Raw genomic sequence first — 18,607 nt, forward strand, 5'->3', positions numbered from 1 at the left:
ACTCTTGTTTACTACAACATCTTGGATGACAGTGGCCGTTTTCACAGGTGTGACGTCACGTCCCAGAGCCTACCTTTAAACCCAGGTTCGTTCGAGAGCCTCGCCCTTGAAAGGGACGCAGAAGATGCCGTCAAAGGACCTCAGCCCGCTATAGTTTGAAAGAGCAAAAAATAGAGACCAACAAACAAAAAACTAACTGCCTCTTGACATAAACTACAACACCCAGAACCTAAGAAGACAGTTAAATCAACATAGAAAATCAAAAAAAAAAAAAAAAAGAGTCTCGCTCTTCATTCAAGTCAATTAGAACCCCCCCCCCAACTGAAAGTGGCTCAAGTCGATTTAACCCTCACCCCCCCACCCCACCCCACGAGATGGCTCAACAAAACAACCAGCACGTACATTCCCACGCTGTGACTCCACCCCCACAGAGGTGACTTGGTGACGACCTTGACTAAGGACAGGACAGGTGAGCAGGTCTGAGGACAGATTGGACAGGTCTGAGGGTCTACTGCTGCTTGGAGGAGGAGGAGGCGGGGGGCTCCCCTGCCTTGCTGTCCTGATGGTCCATGTCAGAGTGCTCCTCGCCCAGCTCGCCGTCCTCCGCCCCCTGGTACTTGTCGTGGGTCCACTTGGGGCTGCTGCCGCCCTTGCGGAAGAGGAAGCGGCCCCGGGCGCGGGGGAACGGCGCCCCTCGGCCACGGCCGCGGCTGTCAGCCCACTGCTTCTCACCGTCACGGTCGTCATGCTGTTAGAGAGGGGGGGAGAGAGACAGAGACAGAGAGAGAGGGGGGAGACAGAGAGAGAGAGAGAGAGAGAGAGAGAGAGAGAGCGAGAGCGAGAGACAGACAGACAGAAAGAGAGAGAGAGAGAGAGACAGAAAGAAAGGGGCTGGTTAGAGGGACACCACTACCAGACCTCCAGTAAATCCAGAGAACTAGTGTGAGTAAGTGCTAGGAGAAATCACACCCACGCAACAGAACGTTAGCAGCAGAAGGTGCAAGAAAAAGAAAAGGTGCAGGTCAGTGGCTTAAAGATGTCTTAGTCGTTTTATGTCTTAGTCGTTTTATCTGTACAGTATAGTATAGTGGATAGTGTACATAGCCTTTATTTATGTAAACCAGCTCCTTTCGCTTTTTTTTTTTCTTTCCTAGCACCAGGGGAGCCACCCCTCCCAAATTTCGTTGTTTGGTACCTGTACTATAGCAATGACAATAAAGACCATTCATTCATTCATTCATAAATGTTTTAATCTGTGTGCTCAGAGCTGAAGAAGAGGCCCTGGAACTCACAAAGTAATATTTCCTGCTTTTGGGAGTGTACTCTGGGTCCCAGTCCTCCTCTGGGGGCCGCGCAGGGGCGCTCACATTAGGGGGGTTGTTGCCATTGCTGTTGTTTCCTGGGTAATTACCCCTGTTCCAGCCCCTTCCTCTTACTCGGGGGAACTGGAAAATCACAAGAGGAACCAGGGTCATACTGATGTCAGAGAAGCACAATCCAAAGTGTAGAAAGTCAACCCATTTGTCTTGTGCTGACTGGCACTACATGAAAAAAAAAGCACAGCGGCAGAAAAGCAAGTCTGGAGATCAGCGATCAAAGAAAGGACTCAAAGAGAGAAGGAGAGAGGGACAGAGGGAGGGGGAGAGAGAGAGAGAACTGGGGCCACTTATTAGGCTGCGGAAAGAAGTAGTTTGGGAGTCAGGGGGGGGCTTCTGCTTAGAATATTGGCATTCCATATTCTGTGGTGTATTACTTTACCGTAATAACTCAGGTAGTGCATGGGTTATGTGTGAAACAGTATAACAGTATCACACCACCACCACCACCACCACCACCACCACCACCACCACCACCACCACCATGTTCCTTATCATCATTAGGAGGAAGGTACAGAGCAGAGAAGCGCAGTCTACAGTGAAGTTATTAGGGTAGAAAATGATAGAGAAATCAGTCATCCAAGCCTCGTCCATATGAGACACATTCCAATGTTCACCACCACACAGTCAGAGAGGCAGCACAAGCTTCTACACAGTCAGAGAGGCAGCACACGCTTCTACACACTTCCACTTACAAATCCTCCACGTCCTCCTCCTCCTCGGCCCCTGTCCATGTGGCCTTCGTAATCCCGGGGCCCTCTCTCCATGGGGGGGCCTCCGTAGTCGCGGGGTCCGTCCCTGGGGCCGTCACCCCTGGGCCCGTCACGGGGCCCATCACGAGGCCCGTCACGAGGCCCGTCACGGAGGCCCTCCCGGGGTCCGAAGCGTGGCTTATGATAGCCCTCCTCCATGTGCTCCAACTCCTCCCCCATGTACTCTTTCCCTCTGAAAGGGTGAGGCGAGGGAGAGGGGGAGGAGGAGGAAGAGGAGGAGGACGGGGAGCGATCACGCTTCTTCTTGCTTTTCCTGTGAAGCAGAGAGAAGAGGAGGAGGAAGTGAGAACCCGCTCTCTGTTGTGACTGGATCTTCTATCTGTGATGGAGGAGGAGGAGCTCTCTGGGGTGAACTACGTACTTGGACTTTTTGTGGTGTTTGGAGGACTTCTCTGAGGAGCGCTCTCGGCTGGGCCCCCGGGACCCTCCGGAGCTCTTTCCGCCGTCTCGTTTGTCCTTGCCAAGGAACCTTTTACGCCTCTCAATATCCAGGCGCAGGTCCATTGGGTCACCTTTGACCTTTTGACCCTGATCCTGTGGAGATACAGGAGCATCAACCATTGTTAGTCGTGGCCTCCGCTCTTCCCTCCAGAGACTGACTTGTGGGGTCAGAAAGGCTTCGTTACTTCATTAATGAACAAGAAGAGCATATCATGAAGTAACCATGCCAGTTCAAAGTATGAGAAGAGCATACAACAACATGCAGTAAGACACTGGCTAGTGTGTGCACCCCCTCTACTGGCGATGACACAAAATGCATCCATCATGAAATGTCAAGATTATCTTGAAATGTTTACATCTTGTTTTCTTTGAATAAACATCTACAAATACTACGTTGTTTTAGTACATCTACACCAAATTATTCTGGAAGTAAACAAACTCAGTTGTGTTAAACGTTAACATACATTTTGTAAAGCTTCAATGAGTCTGTTCCAACTGAGTCATTTGGCTGAGTAACAGACTATCAACACATTTACGGGGGGAAAAGCAGCATGCGCATAAGATAGTTTGAAACTAAATTATCGCTAAAAATTATTTAAAGATTTACTTGAATACATTTTTGCTTGATTTTTGAGGAGAAATACTTACAATGGCATTGATTAGGATTCCTTGAGAGGCTCGGACACAGGATCTTAAGTCACTTCCTTTAAGCGTTTGCTTGGGCATGTACATACCCACTCTCAATAACCATATCTCATAGGCTGGGGGGCTGTATGTATTATAATACACAATTGGGATCTTTTGATTTAGACTTATGCACCGCCTTTAAAAGAAAAGCACAAAGCTGAACACTGCTGCTGCTTTGGGATTCATCTCAACATGTGCTTGGTTTTTTCTTTTCCAAATACGTCAAATGTCAAAAAGGCCGGTCACCTTGTAGCTGGTCTCCTCCATCTCCTCAAACAGATGCGAATGCCTCTTAAAGGCACTGGGGGAGACATCGATTCTCCTGGAGAGGCACACAGAAAGAGAGGGTCCATGTGAGATGTTGGAGACAGCGTATGTGAGGCACACAGAAAGAAAGGCTGTGATACATTGTCCCTCATCCTGTCCAAACAGATCCCATACTCACCAGCAGTCCTATTACTAAATGATAGCTCAACTTTGGATTTAAATATCAAACAAAGACGCATCTGGCTGGCCGGCCTTACAGCGGCCAAAAGGCGTATAGCTTGCAGGTGGAAGTCACCCCATTCCTTGACCACGCAGAGGTGGATCTTAGACGTTATAGACATAGCCAGCATGGAACACTGGATAGCTAACAGGCATCAGGCAATCCCTGATAAGGTTTCATGCTGGGATCAAACCATCACCATTCTCAAGACGTTACTATAGGCTAATCTATTTGCTCCTTCCATGGGGTCCTGTGGGGTGGGGGTGGGGGGGCTGTGAGTGGGCGGGTTGGAGGTATGTGGCGGGAGGGATATTTGTGGGAGAAGGGGGAGGTGGGGGACTGTTAGGGCAAAGGGAGATTGGGAAGGGAAGGGGGGTGGAAGGCTTATGGGAATTTTGTATTTGTACTGGATTTTTGTCATTCTATTTCTCTTTTGTTTAATTATATGTTACCACTCCCTTGTATAATAATTTAAAAATGTATCACAAAAAAAGAAAAGAAAGAAAGGCTGAGGCACACAGAGAGAAAGGCTCCATGTGAGATGTTGGAGACAGCTATGTGAGATGTTGGAGACAGCGTATGTGAGATGTTGGAGACAGCGTATGTGAGATGTTGGAGACAGCGTATGTGAGATGTTGGAGACAGCGTATGTGAGATGTTGGAGACAGCGTATGTGAGATGTTGGAGACAGCTATGTGAGATGTTGGAGACAGCGTATGTGAGATGTTGGAGACAGCGTATGTGAGATGTTGGAGACAGCGTATGTGAGATGTTGGAGACAGCGTATGTGAGATGTTGGAGACAGCGTATGTGAGATGTAGGAGACAGCGTATGTGAGATGTTGGAGACAGCGTATGTGAGATGTTGGAGACAGCGTATGTGAGATGTTGGAGACAGCGTATGTGAGATGTTGGAGACAGCGTATGTGAGATGTTGGAGACAGCGTATGTGAGATGTTGGAGACAGCGTATGTGAGATGTTGGAGACAGCGTATGTGAGATGTTGGAGACAGCGTATGTGAGATGTTGGAGACAGCGTATGTGAGATGTTGGAGACAGCGTATGTGAGATGTTGGAGACAGCGTATGTGAGATGTTGGAGACAGCGTATGTGAGATGTTGGAGACAGCGTATGTGAGATGTTGGAGACAGCGTATGTGAGATGTTGGAGACAGCGTATGTGAGATGTTGGAGACAGCTATGTGACACGGTCTGGTGAAAAGGTATGTACACAATGTATGACATGACATTTGAAAGCTTACAATCTGGAAAAAAAAACAGAAATGTCATATATTGTAACCCTGTCATATATTGTACTGTACATATATAGTGTTGTTTTCAAAAGATTAAACGGAACAGGTCTTTATTTCTGAATTCCTTACACTTTGAACGATACTGAAAGATATTTTCAAGTAAGTAGTATGTAATGTATGTAATGTAAGTAGTATGACCAATCTGCTGTAATACAACGACAGCTCTTTACCTGTGGATTTCTGGGCTCTTCCTTGGTTTCATCATTTCAATCTCAGCAGCCTTTCTTTGGTACATGGCAAATCGCTCACTTAAAGTCATGCCAGATGAGCGGAAGTGTTGGGCTGCAAGTCGAGGAAGAACAGACACAGTCGTTTTATATTGAGCAAGTGGGTCAAATTAGCCTAGCTCGGTCATCAGAAACCTCTTCAACTCAAACTCGTGTTGTGTTCAATCAAATTCAAATGAGGGAATCCCAAAATCCCACAATGGGATTTCTCGTTTTAACAATCGATTCTAGGAGAATTCCTGCTCAAACCCAACCGATGTCCTGTCACCTTCAGTAGACCGTTGTGGCCCTCGGCGAGACCTTACCTTTGATGTAGTGCACAATGGTGACGATGTGCTGAGCAAACAGCTCTGAAGGACTCCTCTGGAGCTGCGATGACTGGATGTGCTGGAAGATGGAGCGGAACTCATGATCCTTCTTACTGGGATGAACCAGGTCGCGGGACAGTCGCCGCTCCTTGGGCATAGAACCAGAGGAGGAGCTGGGAGAAGGAGGGGGCACGGAGGAGAGGGAGGGAGGAGAGGGAGGGGGCACGGAGGAGAGGGAGGGAGGAGAGGTGGATCAAACGGACATGAATCTACCGTAGCGCTTTATGATCATTAGTTTACATTTATTAGCGTTACACAACAGGACCGACCCGAACCATGCTGTGCGACTTCAGATGTTTCGTTTTTTTACATTATAATTGTCAACATTGTTCCAACAACTGTGGTGAATGTGTAACCAGGTACAGTATAGCTCTGCTTGGTTCAGCTCTGAGGTGTCTAAAGAGTACTATACGTGACGCGTTCTAATGCTTTGGTCCTCATATTGGGATCCGATGTAATGATCAGAATTTTCTTTGGAAAAATGTGAATACATTTCCACATTGTTGAAAATCAACGACACGTCGCTAGTCAACTAACACAACTTGTTTTGTGAGCCTGCTAACAATGTTAAGTAGTATTTTTGCTTTGTCTTGACTAGCAAGTTTGTGTTGGGATTCTCAACATTTTGATTGGTTGCCGATATGCGGACCAAAAGACTAGAACGTGTCACATCATGAGTGGGCTGACGTTGGTGCTGCTTACCTGGGCATCTCATCAAAGGAGTTTATACTGAGCTCCATGCCCTCTCTCTTCCCAGAAGACCTGGGTGGGGGCGAGGGCTCCCTGGCTGAAGGGAACAGAGGCCTGTCCCTCTCCCTGCTGCCTGAGGCCCTGGAGGGGGCCGCGGCGGGGGACGGGCTCCTCCTGACCTTCTCCTTCTCCTTCTCCTTCTTCTCCTTCTTCTTGGCCTTCTCCTCTTTCTTGGCGGCCTGCTTGCGGCTGCGGTACAGCTCCTCCTCCATGTGCTCCAGGTCCTCCTCCTCCGGGTCCCTGCTCCGGGCCTTGTTATCCTTCCCTGGGGGGTAGTAGTGGGGCTCGTCCTCCCACTTCCCGAACACGTCTCGCGCCGTCAGGGCGGCGGCTTTGGTCTTAGCTTCGTCCTTGTTGTTGTCCCGGTCCTTCAGCCCGTGGCCCTTGAGGAACTCCTCCTCCACCCCGTCCAGGAAGGGCACAGGCTTCTCCTCCTTGGGGCCTGCTGCGAAGGCTGACCCGGCGGCGGCAGCGGCGCTGAAGAGGCCGGCTCCCGTCTTGCTGTTGGCTTTCTCTTTGTCTGTGTGGGCCGGGCCTGGGGCCCTCTCCCTCTCCCCACCGTTCTCCCAGTCAGACCCCTGTTTCTTGCTCTTACTCTCAGCCAAGAACCTGGAACAGTCGAATTAGAAAAGGACGGCTGACAGTTAACAACTCGTCACGCAGGCAGGAGAGTGTAGATTATCATGGGATTATTTCAGATGCCCAGTTTTCTAACAGGGTCACTGACATCAACATCCAATACATATTACAAGGGATAAGAATGTTAGATAACACAGAGACAGCACAACCAGAGAGGTGGTTTAACACTAACAGACATGACTAACCAGGACTCGTATTGTAATAATGATACTTACTGTACTTAACCACCACCACCTCCTAAATTAGAGGGATTTCCTACAACCTCCTTCTAACGCATAGCGGAGGACAACAGCCAGCTGCTTTTTTCAATTTGTTACGTGCATTTGAAATGAGGCTGTGCTATGGCATCCATTTTAAACTGTATTCTTCCAAGGATCTTTGTAGCTAGGGCACAGACTGAACACATTTGAAAGAATAATTACAATTCACATACTGAGGAGAAAGACGCAATTCAAAATAAATCAAATCAAAATGAAAGACAGATATGATGAAGGTAAAAGAAATGTAGGAGGGATGAAAGGACTGCAACATACTTTTTGAATGCGGAGGAAATAGCAGTTTTCTCCATGTCTGCAACCCTGGGTTCCTCCTTTGAGAAGAAGCCAAAGCCGCTGAAGGAGGCCGTCTGGCCAGACTTGGGGGGGCTCTTGGGAGGCGGGACGCTGCCCACAGTCTTCCACAGGGGCCCGCTGCTGATGCTGCTGATGCCGCCGGGCCCTTTGGTGTCAGAGGAGCCTGGCTGGGGGGCGCCGGATGAGCCCAGGCTGGCGGCCACGGCCGAGCGGAGGACCTGGGGGCTGCTACGTTTGGGGCTGGTGTCGTAGTCGCTCAGACCCTGCCACTTGCCCCCGGCCGCCTTATCCAGGGCGCTGCCCCCCTCCCCTCCTCCTCTCTCCCCCCCCCCAGGGGGCTCCGGGGCTGCGGGCCTGTCCTTGGCCTCCTTGGGGCCGGGCTTCCCTGAGGCGCTGCGTCTGCGCGGGGTGGAGGAGCGGGAGGAGCTGGAGCGCCTGGAGCGCCGGGAGCCGCGGGAGGACGAGCGGTCCGAGTAGCGGGAGCGCGAGTGGCTGCGGCTGCCCGAGCGCTTCTTGGGCGTGCGGGAGCGGGAGCGGGGGGAGCGCCCCCTCTTGGGGCTGTGGGAGTGGTGCTCCTGGTCGTGGTGCTGCTGGTCGCGGTAGCCGCCGCCGCCGCCGCCCCCCTGCCAGTTGTTGGCCCTGTAGCCGTAGCTGCCCCCCCCCCCTCCCCCTCCCCCTCCCCCCCTCTGGAAGCGTCCGCGGGGGAAGAAGCCCCGGCTCCTGCCGCGGTTGTAGTAGAAGGGGCGGCGGAAGCCCCGGTTGTAGCCCCGGTTGTTCTGGTAGCCCCCGCGGTTGTTCTGGTAGTCCCTGCTGGGGTAGTTACGGCCGTGGGACGGAGAGTGAGACCTGGAGCGGGAACGAGATCTGGAACTGGGAGGGAGAGAGAGAGAGAGAGAGGGAGGAGAGAGAGAGAGGAATGAGAGGAGAAAGAAAAGAGAAAGAGGAGAGAGAGAGGGAGGGAGGAGTGAGAGAAGAAAGAGAAATGATGCCAGTTGAAGGTACTAATATGGTAAAGTTAAAGTCCCTGCAAACTTCAGGAAGGAAACGTATCATAGACAAGCATATATAGAGAAAATCCAATAGGCCAATAACTGTAGGAGAATACAGTCAGAAGGCCTAAACAATGAGATGAAAAATCATACTGAACCATCAAGCAACCAACAGACCATGCACAGTGTAATGGTGATCTGTCCAGTTGGGGGTGCTATAAACCCACACACTGACTCAGTACAGGGTCTTCGTACTAGGCAAGGCAAGGCAAGTTTATTTGTGTAGCACATTTCATACAGGAGCAATTCAAAGTGCTTTACATTAAATTATTTTTTAAAATACAGCAAAAGGAGCATAGTAAGAAAATAAAAATGACAATGAATAAAAGCAAATATAAGAAGTAAAGAGAGAAAACATTCAATAAGACAATTGTTCTGAAGGCCCAGAGTAAGAATATTAGTTAGATAATATTAGAATATTAGTTATTTCAGTTATGTTTATTATTAGTTGTAGTAGACCATTTTGTGATTTAGCAGCGGCGTTTTGGATGAGCTGCAGCTTACTCCTTTAAATAGGCCTGTTAGTAGACCATTAAAATAATCAAGTCTACTCCAAACAAATGTATGGACATCTTGTTATGTTTTTCAGGTGATAGTAGGCAGATTTTATGTGGCCTATTCTGGCCTGTTTTTTTGTTTGAAGAGAGAGAGAATAAAGTTTTTCACTTACTTTCAATCTTTTGTCAGGTGCACCAAATACAATTATCTCTGTTTTGTCCTGGTTTAATTGGATGAAGTTTTGTGTCATCCAGGCATTTATTTGTTTAATGCAATTACAGAGATTGTCGATGGGACTACAGTCATTCGGTGAGAGAGCTATGTAGATTTGAGTGTCATCTGCATAGTTGTGGTAGGCAATTATTTTCTTTTTTATGATGTGTCTCAATGGAAGTATGTAGAGATTGAATAGGAGGGGGCCACGGATTGATCCTTAAGGATTGATCCTTGGGGAACCCCACATCATTTTAATATTAGAATGTTGTGGTCTACAGTGTCAAAGGCAGCGCTAAGATCTAGTAGTACTAAAACTGATATTTTTCCGGAGTCAGTGTTTACACAAATATCATTAAGGACCTTAATAAGAGCTGTTTCAGTGCTATGTAAATGGACTGACTTATATAGCGCCTTATTCCAAGGAGCTTTACAACGGCCTCTCATTCACCCATTCACACACCAATGGCGGCAAGCTACCATGCAAGGCGCCGGCACGCTCATTGGGAGCAATTTGGGGTTCAGTGTCTTGCCAACCTTGCGATCATTAGACACCGACTCTATCTCCTGCGGCCACAGCCGCATGTAGGGGGCGAAAGCCTGGTTGAAAGTCATCAAAGAGATCATTCAGGGTAAAATTATTGCTACGTTGTTCATTGGGCAGCTATCAGTAATTTTTCCTATACTGGAATGGTTTGATATGGGTCTGTAGTTATTCAGTACAAATGGGTCTAGGCCATTCTTTTTTAGTAAAGGCTTAATAACTGCAGTTTTCAGAGTTTCAGGGAAAACTCATGGGAAGTGAAGTGTTGATTATTTGTATTAGTTCACCTGCCATGCATCTAAATATGCTTTAAAAAAGCTTTGTTGGTAGGTAGGGATGTCCCGATCCGATCCACGGCATCGGTATCTGTCCGACATTGGTCCAGAATGCTGGATCGCAGATCGGACATGAAAAAAAATAGGCTCCAATCTGCGCGTCCGATCTGGTGCGTCACTCACCTGATGACAACAGTAGTAGCCAGTGGTCACGTGCATGAGAGTTGTGTACCTGTGTGTAGTGAGTCTGACGCCAGCTGGTGAAATCATAAACCATTTGCCTAAGTATTTTTTTGTTTCTTTACATATTCTGAAACTACAGATAAGATGTAAGGTTTCAAATGATGCGTCACACATTGAAATCGGAAAAGAATTAAAGACGACACGAGTGTTGACATGAATGTTGGTGCACCTCAAGAATGGGAATGCGACAGGAGAAAAGTGACTGATCAAACCACAACAACAAACACTGCTAACAGCTAGCGGCTAACATTGGTACATCGCTACGAACGTCTAAGTGCGTTTTTATAACATCACAACATGCTGAGAGAACATCGACACGCTAAAAACACATAACTACACAAACACATAATAGTGTAATAGTTAGCCGAGTGAAATTCCTGAGCAATGGGTGTCGGGGGATTTGTTAGTCTGTCAACAGTTTTGAAAAGGATGCGGGCGTTATTGATATTATTGTTTATGATGTTAGAGAAAAACGATTGTCTGGCGATCCTTATTTCTTTTCATTTTGAATAACAGCAAAAATAGATATGTCAAAGAATATGCAAAAATGGTCAGATAGGGCAATGTCAATTACAATAATATTTGAAATATCTAGGCCTTTGGTGATAAGGTCCAGAGTATGACCTTAATTATGAGTCGGGGGTTTCACATGTTGTTCAAAAACATCTAAAAGGACAGAGTTGTTTGGCTCTGGTGTCCTCTACATTATCTACATGAATATTGAAAACCCCAGAAGGTCTGTATAAAATTATGAAGAGGATTCGAGGAGGGCGTTTAAATACAACTGAACAAAAATTATTACAATTCTCAGAATGATGTCTGTTTACTGATACTACACTGACTCAGTACAGGGTCCTCTACACTGACTCAGTACAGGGTCCTCTACATTGACTCAGTACAGGGTCCTCTACACTGACTCAGTACAGGATCCTCTAAACTGACTCAGTACAGGGTCCTCTACACTGACTCAGTACAGGGTCCTCTACACTGACTCAGTACAGGATCCTCTAAACTGACTCAGTACAGGGTCCTCTACATTGACTCAGTACAGGGTCCTCTACATTGACTCAGTACAGGGTCCTCTACACTGACTCAGTACAGGGTCCTCTACACTGACTCAGTACAGGGTCCTCTACACTGACTCAGTACAGGGTCCTCTACACTGACTCAGTACAGGGTCCTCTACACTGACTCAGTACAGGGTCCTCTACATTGACTCAGTACAGGGTCCTCTACACTGACTCAGTACAGGGTCCTCTACACTGACTCAGTACAGGGTCCTCTACACTGACTCAGTACAGGGTCCTCTACATTGACTCAGTACAGGGTCCTCTACATTGACTCAGTACAGGGTCCTCTACACTGACTCAGTACAGGGTCCTCTACATTGACTCAGTACAGGGTCCTCTACATTGACTCAGTACAGGGTCCTCTACATTGACTCAGTACAGGGTCCTCTACATTGACTCAGTACAGGGTCCTCTACATTGACTGAGTACAGGGTCCTCTACATTGACTCAGTACAGGGTCCTCTACATTGACTCAGTACAGGGTCCTCTACATTGACTCAGTACAGGCTCCTCTACATTGACTCAGTACAGGGTCCTCTACATTGACTCAGTACAGGGTCCTCTACATTGACTCAGTACAGGGTCCTCTACATTGACTCAGTACAGGGTCCTCTACACTGACTCAGTACAGGGTCCTCTACATTGACTCAGTACAGGGTCCTCTACATTGACTCAGTACAGGGTCCTCTACATTGACTCAGTACAGGGTCCTCTACACTGACTCAGTACAGGGTCCTCTACATTGACTCAGTACAGGGTCCTCTACATTGACTCAGTACAGGGTCCTCTACACTGACTCAGTACAGGGTCCTCTACATTGACTCAGTACAGGGTCCTCTACACTGACTCAGTACAGGGTCCTCTACACTGACTCAGTACAGGGTCCTCTACACTGACTCAGTACAGGGTCCTCTACACTGACTCAGTACAGGGTCCTCTACACTGACTCAGTACAGGGTCCTCTACATTGACTCAGTACAGGGTCCTCTACACTGACTCAGTACAGGGTCCTCTACATTGACTCAGTACAGGGTCCTCTACACTGACTCAGTACAGGGTCCATGCAAAGGTAGATGATACAGTATATTTGGATAAATGGTGGAAACACTTGACTTCAGGGAACATTCTCAAGTCCAATACCCTCACTAGGTTTGAAATCAAAGAGGGACGACTAAGACCTGTAACCATAGATACAACTAAAAGAATTCAAAAAGAAAGATAATGATCAAATAACAAATAGCAAAGCATAGAAAGATAATGATCAAATATAAAACTGCATACTATAGGCTAGTAGTAGTAGTAGTAGTAATGGTAGTCTAGTAATACCAGTGAAGCTCTCTACATCAATGGTTCAAAACACCAGGAAGATGCAAAGCAGAAGGGAAATTCTAAAGGCTGAAATGCAAATTAGGGAATAACAATAAACCCACCACACCACCTAGACTAGAGCACAGGAACAAGGCAGGCCTATTGGTTTCTTCTAAAAGCTGCCAATTGTGTCATGTAAGCCTCTTTAAATCCCCTTTTACTTACCGCCTGCGCGTCTTCATTGGGATAGACTGGGGCGGCATAGTGAGCTCTCACAGCACTGAGGGACTCCCTATGTCTTCTAAGAGTGTGTGTGGTGGAAAGAGGCGGTACAAACAGGCCGAAACGGAGAAGTATTTTTACTCTAATCCTTAGAGGAGCGAGTATGGGGGGGGTGGGCTTTGGCTAGCAGCAGCAGCCCCCCCACTCCACCCCCACCCTATTCCTCTCCCTTCAGACAAAATCATTGATTCCATGCATCTACGTTCTGTGTTGACCTCAAGTCGAACACCACAAACACAAAGAGGGCCCCGTGGAGTGTGTCCTGGATTCAAGCCTAAAAACCAGCGCAAGGAGACAGCAAGACCGTAGGCCAGCGCTTCATCCCTTGCCAGGGTGGAAGTACCGAGCGTCTGAAACATTTAGCCTGCTTAATATTTTAAAACCACAGCGCAGTTGTGATCTAAGGCGAGGCCCATAATTATTTATTACAGTCGAAAGCAGACTTAAAAACAAAAACACAAAACTGTGTTGTGCTCGATGCCGTTAGCCAGCCATTCTCCTCCACGGCAACAGAGCCACACAGATTATGAATCAAATGAAAACGCTTTCATTTCTTCTTCTGGGACAACAGGATGACTCGATAATTCATCTAAATGATGGTTCACTGACCACGTTATGTAAGAGGGCACTACTCGACCCCTGCCACAAAATGTAACTTGGGTTCAAACAGAGAACCAGAGAGGGGTTGTGTAATAATAACGTGCGTCCTGGCAAAGAGGGCAGAGGCAGTGGTTTTAGAGAGAGCGTGCAGTACATCAGCCCTAACACAGAGAGAACTCAGACACTCTCCCAACTGAGGAAAAAGGAGAGGTGAAACCCCTCAGTTGAAATTGGAGGAAGTTGCTGGTGTTTCACACACGGGGCACGAGGACCCAACAATAGGATCCCTTCACGTCACGTGGTACTGTACGTAAACGACTGGTAATCTCATGGAAACAGGAACTATACAACAGCTCTTCGTACAGTAGACTGGAGGGACTGATGATACACAGACACAGAGGTTACAGATGAAACGGATTGTAATTGCATTTGTGCATGACATGTGCCCAAAAAATAAAGTCTGATGAAATGATTGATTGATTGATACCTGTAGCGGTGTTTCCTGGACCGGGACCGGGAACGGCTTCTTGAGCGAGACCGCGAGTAAGACCTGGTTCTGGATCTGGACCTGGATTTGGTCCGGGACCGCGGCGGTGAGTCTAGGGCCTTGGACATCTCCACAGTGTGTCAGGGCAGATTTGCCTGTCCAAAGACAGTTGGAGAGAGAGTTGATGTTAGTATGCACTGGTAATACACTCTTATGTCTAGATCAGTGATATTCAACCCTGGTTCTAGAGAGCTGCAAGTGAGCCTGGGTCTGTTCCAGCCTAGTGGCCCACCACACCTGATTCAAGTCAGCGACAGATCTTCAAAAAAACATGATTAGATGATCTGGTGCTGAGCCTGAGGCTCTCCGGGTCCAGGGCTGAGGACCAGTTGGTGTGGACAGTTGGCTCTCTTGATGTTGACCCAACTAACACCACCACCACCACCAGGGACTCGCCAGCCTTGAGGCTTGTCAAGCAAAAAAAAAAAAAATATATATATTAATATTGATCTTTTCAGAGAATAGCCCATCTCTCCCCGGTGCCGTGTTATCGCCGCTGACAACACGTCCACAGCAGCGCTGCGTCTTTGTCAGCTCTTCTCCACAGACCTAATCAGCGCTGTGTCTCTAAGAGCTGTCGAGAGCTCCGGTCCGGTAGCCGTAAGTTCACACCTCGTCGTACCCTTGTCAACAGGACCCCCGTGGGCCTCCTCCGCTTAAGCCCTGTGGGCCAGTGCCCCCGATGCTCCGCGACCTTCACGCGTGTGACAAAACCCTGGCACCCAGCTGAAATGAGAAACTAGGCCTGTACACAGGCTAAAACAAGACAAGAGGAGAGGAGAGACTTTACACTGCTGTTCAGTTGTAGATGCAGTTGAAGAGTAGGGTCTATGTTACAGTATGAATCAGTTTGTGGAGACAGAGAATCGAAGAAACTCTCTCTCTCTCTAGGTTACAAGAGATAGTCAAATGGGCTCCGGCAGTGGAATGAAATGGTCATTCTTCTGGGACTACTGATAGCCACAGGCTTGATTTGATCATAGAGAAACATTGACGTTTCAGACGACACTATGGCTCAGAGGGTCAGGGTTCAACTTCAAGATCCATTTCATTGCTGAGAAAACAACATGCTGTCAAACATTGAGAGAGGGGACAACTCTATGTTAGACTAGGTAAACAAGGTGACCATTTTGAATAATGTTTGTTTACCTAGGGCCTAGACTAACATAGAGTTGATCCCTCTCTCAATGTTAGCCTAGGTAAACAAACATTCAAAATGGACACCTTTCAACATTGACTCATTTCACCGGGACTCCGGGAGGGTTCACCCACAACTACCTGAAGATAAAGTCAGTCACATACAGAGAAGCACCTTCTGAATCAGGGGTGTGTCACTAGAAGGAAGCTTATTCCTTTCATTTCAGAAACAATGCGATCGGCCTAGCTCCTGCCTGAGTGGCATTTGAGATGGAAATTCTTGGCACATTTTTGGAATATCAACTTGCATAGCATAGTCATCAACTTCAACATCTCCGTGTCACAACATTGAACATTTCAGGTCCCTGTACCGCCGCACCACTGAGTGTGTCTAATGCTCTGAGTAAGAGGAGATTTGCATACTTGGGCTCTAGGGTAAGGAAGTAGGCTTACTAGGCTAAAGACAGAGAAGAGAAGAACCTTTGATAAGAGAGTTAGTCTGGTAGTTAATAATTAGCCGCTGAGGGTTTTGTATACATGTGTGTATCATCACTGATGCTCCTGCTCTCGTTCCCTGTGCTGTGAAGTGCATCCCGGAGAGTGCATGCACGCAGGGAATGATAACGACTGCGCCATGACTCAGTGCCTACACTATCCCGGTATAATGAACCATATTTACCAAAAACCTGCACTCGTTCTCTCTATTTAGGCTACCTCTCTCTCTCTCTCTCCCTCCCTCCCATTTAAAGGTAGGCTAATGTAAGTGGAACGGAACGAACATGAATATTTCACAATATTCTTCCACTTCAGCAGCATGGCCCTGTTACAGTGTGTGTGCAAGACAAGGGCCATGGCTACTTATCTGATAGGTTGTGCAAGACGTGATTCTTACAGAATGTGCCTTTAACAGCTGGGCCAATCAGTGGCAACTGCAACAACAGTCACCAGAACAGATGTTGTATCAGTTCTCCTCTGTAGAGGTGGTGTAGGCTATTCCGGGTGCCAGCTAATGAAAGCTAGGCTAATTGTTTTTTTAAAGAAAAGAGTCTTGCACACCCTACATCCTATGCCTGGGTCCTATGCACCAACTACCTGGCAATAAAAAGATGTCTGATTCTGATGCGGAATACTCCAGCGTCACTGGGAAAAACAGGCAAAACATCTTCTGGTGACAGTTTTTTTACTTTAACTGTGCGCAAGAAAGCACAACAACAAAAGTTGCAATTCTGGATGGCAGTGATGTGTTTGTCTGTTGTCGTCTATGCATTTGTGTACAACCCTAATGGGGAAGCAGGCAGGGTGTACTGCAGTCGTGGCTAGGCCAGCCTATGAGCCTCCTTTTCACCCTCACTGAGAACGCTATGCATTTATTATTACGCTGCCTCTTGAGACCTTAGAGTGTTTCTGCTGAAGTAGTTGTCTCTCATACACAAGAGAGAAAAAGGAAGTCACAAGCACAGAAGGTGGTCAGATTCTTACAAAAGCATCACGCAGCTTCAGACCTCATTCTGGGTTAGCAACCAGTCAACACAGAGACAGCCTGTAGCCTAGGCCTACCTACTGAGGTGTGTACAATTGTAACCACTGGTCAACACAGTTCATACAGTTGAAACAGTTGAGTATTGAGAATTACATGAGAATCAGAATGAAATGTACATGGTTGAACCAAAACATGTCATGTGTTTTCAAAACATTTCAACATACTTTAAAACGTTCAAGTAAACTTGCATGTGGACTGATATTAGCCAATCAAGGAAACACATACAGGCAAAGCCTATTCTTTCAGTCATATTCTTGACAAATATGGACAAAATACAGGTTATGCATAAGACAATGGACAATAGCCGTCCCTGATCAATATGAAACTAACTATCTAGCCACCACAGACTAAACATCCAGTCTACTTCTAAGGAAGACAGTCAGTGGTCCACTAAATCATGATCAACTGCTACAATAACACCTGATTATATAATATCATATATTTGCAATCCCACTGAAGGTAAACAATCAACAATGGGTTCAGTTGCCAGATGGGTAAATCTTACAGTTGTTTCTCCCTCTCTTATTCAACCATCCTCATCATGTCATCATGTGCTTGACCCCATACACGTGTTAACAACCGCTGTTGACAAACAACGCAGCTATTATTATTTCGCTAAGCTTTCTACAAATCGTGAGCTTAGAATGAGAAGGTTCTATCTCCGTTTAGAATGATAAGGTTCTATCTCCGTTTAGAATGATAAGGTTCTATCTCCGTTTAGAATGATAAGGTTCTATCTCCGTTTAGAATGATAAGGTTCTATCTCCGTTTAGAATGATAAGGTTCTATCTCCGTTTAGGGCAGTTCAGAGATATTGAGCGTCAAAGTTTTTACATTCCATTATGTTTTGTGAGATGGAACCTTTGTATTTTATGAATGACTAACTCAAAAATGTCAACATTTTAAAAATAACACCACACAGGCATTAATAAACACCTAATGGATCAGATTATGTAAAAAAAAACTCAATTTTGACCAACAATTGAGATAGAACCTTATAATTCTAACGTCACGAAATGTGTTTCTACGAGGTTTCCCCAATTACATTTCGTTACATTTTAGTCAGCTGCAAAGCCACCACACGAGTCTGAGGCGGTGACAGTGTGTGTTAGCATGTAGCTAAGGCTATCCTGCCTTCCTCACTAAGTTACACAGGTCAGAGGTGTAGACTTCTATTATATAACCTAATACGTTCAAATAATTAAAATGCAATTTTCACTTACCGTAGATTGATTTCACACGACTTAGTAGCTCGTTTGTACGCTGGCTGAGAAGCTGTGTGGATGTGTAGCTCCCTGTGGGAGGGACAAGCCTGTTAGCTACAGCCTGGTTAGCTACCGTGCTAGCTCGCTACCCTGCTCCACACGAACACAACCGCTCACCAGACAAAAGGACGCCGACACTTTCGATGTATAACTCGATTCACCTCAACTTAAATGTGTAATTATGTCAAATATAGACATATTTCTGTGGTATCGTAATGTTTTTACGGCGATATATCCCTGCCTACCGAGTGTTCATGTTAGCCGTTGGGTCGCCTCACACACAGGGTCTCACACACTGCGCAGCACACAGACACTGCTGCAGGATGAGGGCACATCTCCTTCCTGGTTCTTCCCCGAGGCTTCATCTGCCCTCATCTCATCTGCCTTAAAGCAACATTCAATTAT

General features: G+C 46.9%; 1 protein-coding gene across 3 annotated transcripts; it reads right to left on the bottom strand.

The window, feature by feature from the left end:
- Positions 1–382: 382 nt before the first annotated feature.
- thrap3b (thyroid hormone receptor associated protein 3b) lies at positions 383–18,389 on the bottom strand. Of its 3 annotated transcripts, none has more exons than XM_080525363.1 (11): positions 18,161–18,389; positions 14,201–14,355; positions 7,593–8,501; positions 6,373–7,029; positions 5,608–5,783; positions 5,246–5,357; positions 3,524–3,599; positions 2,511–2,677; positions 2,072–2,402; positions 1,293–1,445; positions 383–748 (listed from the first exon to the last, which is right to left on the bottom strand). In XM_080525363.1, the coding sequence occupies exons 2-11, from the start codon at positions 14,326–14,328 to the stop codon at positions 509–511; spliced, it is 2,949 nt and encodes a 982-aa protein (XP_080381489.1). In that variant the 5' UTR covers positions 14,329–14,355; positions 18,161–18,389; the 3' UTR covers positions 383–508. The 3 variants fall into 3 exon arrangements, with proteins under 3 accessions (XP_080381489.1, XP_080381488.1, XP_080381490.1); XM_080525362.1 differs by having other exon boundaries at positions 2,511–2,683; XM_080525364.1 differs by lacking the exon at positions 1,293–1,445 and having other exon boundaries at positions 2,511–2,683.
- Positions 18,390–18,607: the final 218 nt, after the last annotated feature.

The sequence above is a fragment of the Nansenia antarctica genome (genome assembly GCF_963989245.1).
Source record: "Nansenia antarctica genome assembly, chromosome: 3".
Classification (NCBI taxonomy): Eukaryota; Metazoa; Chordata; class Actinopteri; order Argentiniformes; family Microstomatidae; genus Nansenia; species Nansenia antarctica.

Coding starts and splice junctions, on each gene's coding strand:
- thrap3b (XM_080525362.1), bottom strand. CDS start 14,328: ATGTCCAAGGCCCTAGACTCACCGCCGCGGTCCCGGACCAAATCCAGG. Junction 5,784..6,372: donor TCCTTTGATGAGATGCCCAG/GTAAGCAGCACC, acceptor TCCTTCTCCCAG/CTCCTCCTCTGGTTCTATGC. Junction 2,684..3,523: donor TGGAGGAGACCAGCTACAAG/GTGACCGGCCTT, acceptor GTATCTCCACAG/GATCAGGGTCAAAAGGTCAA.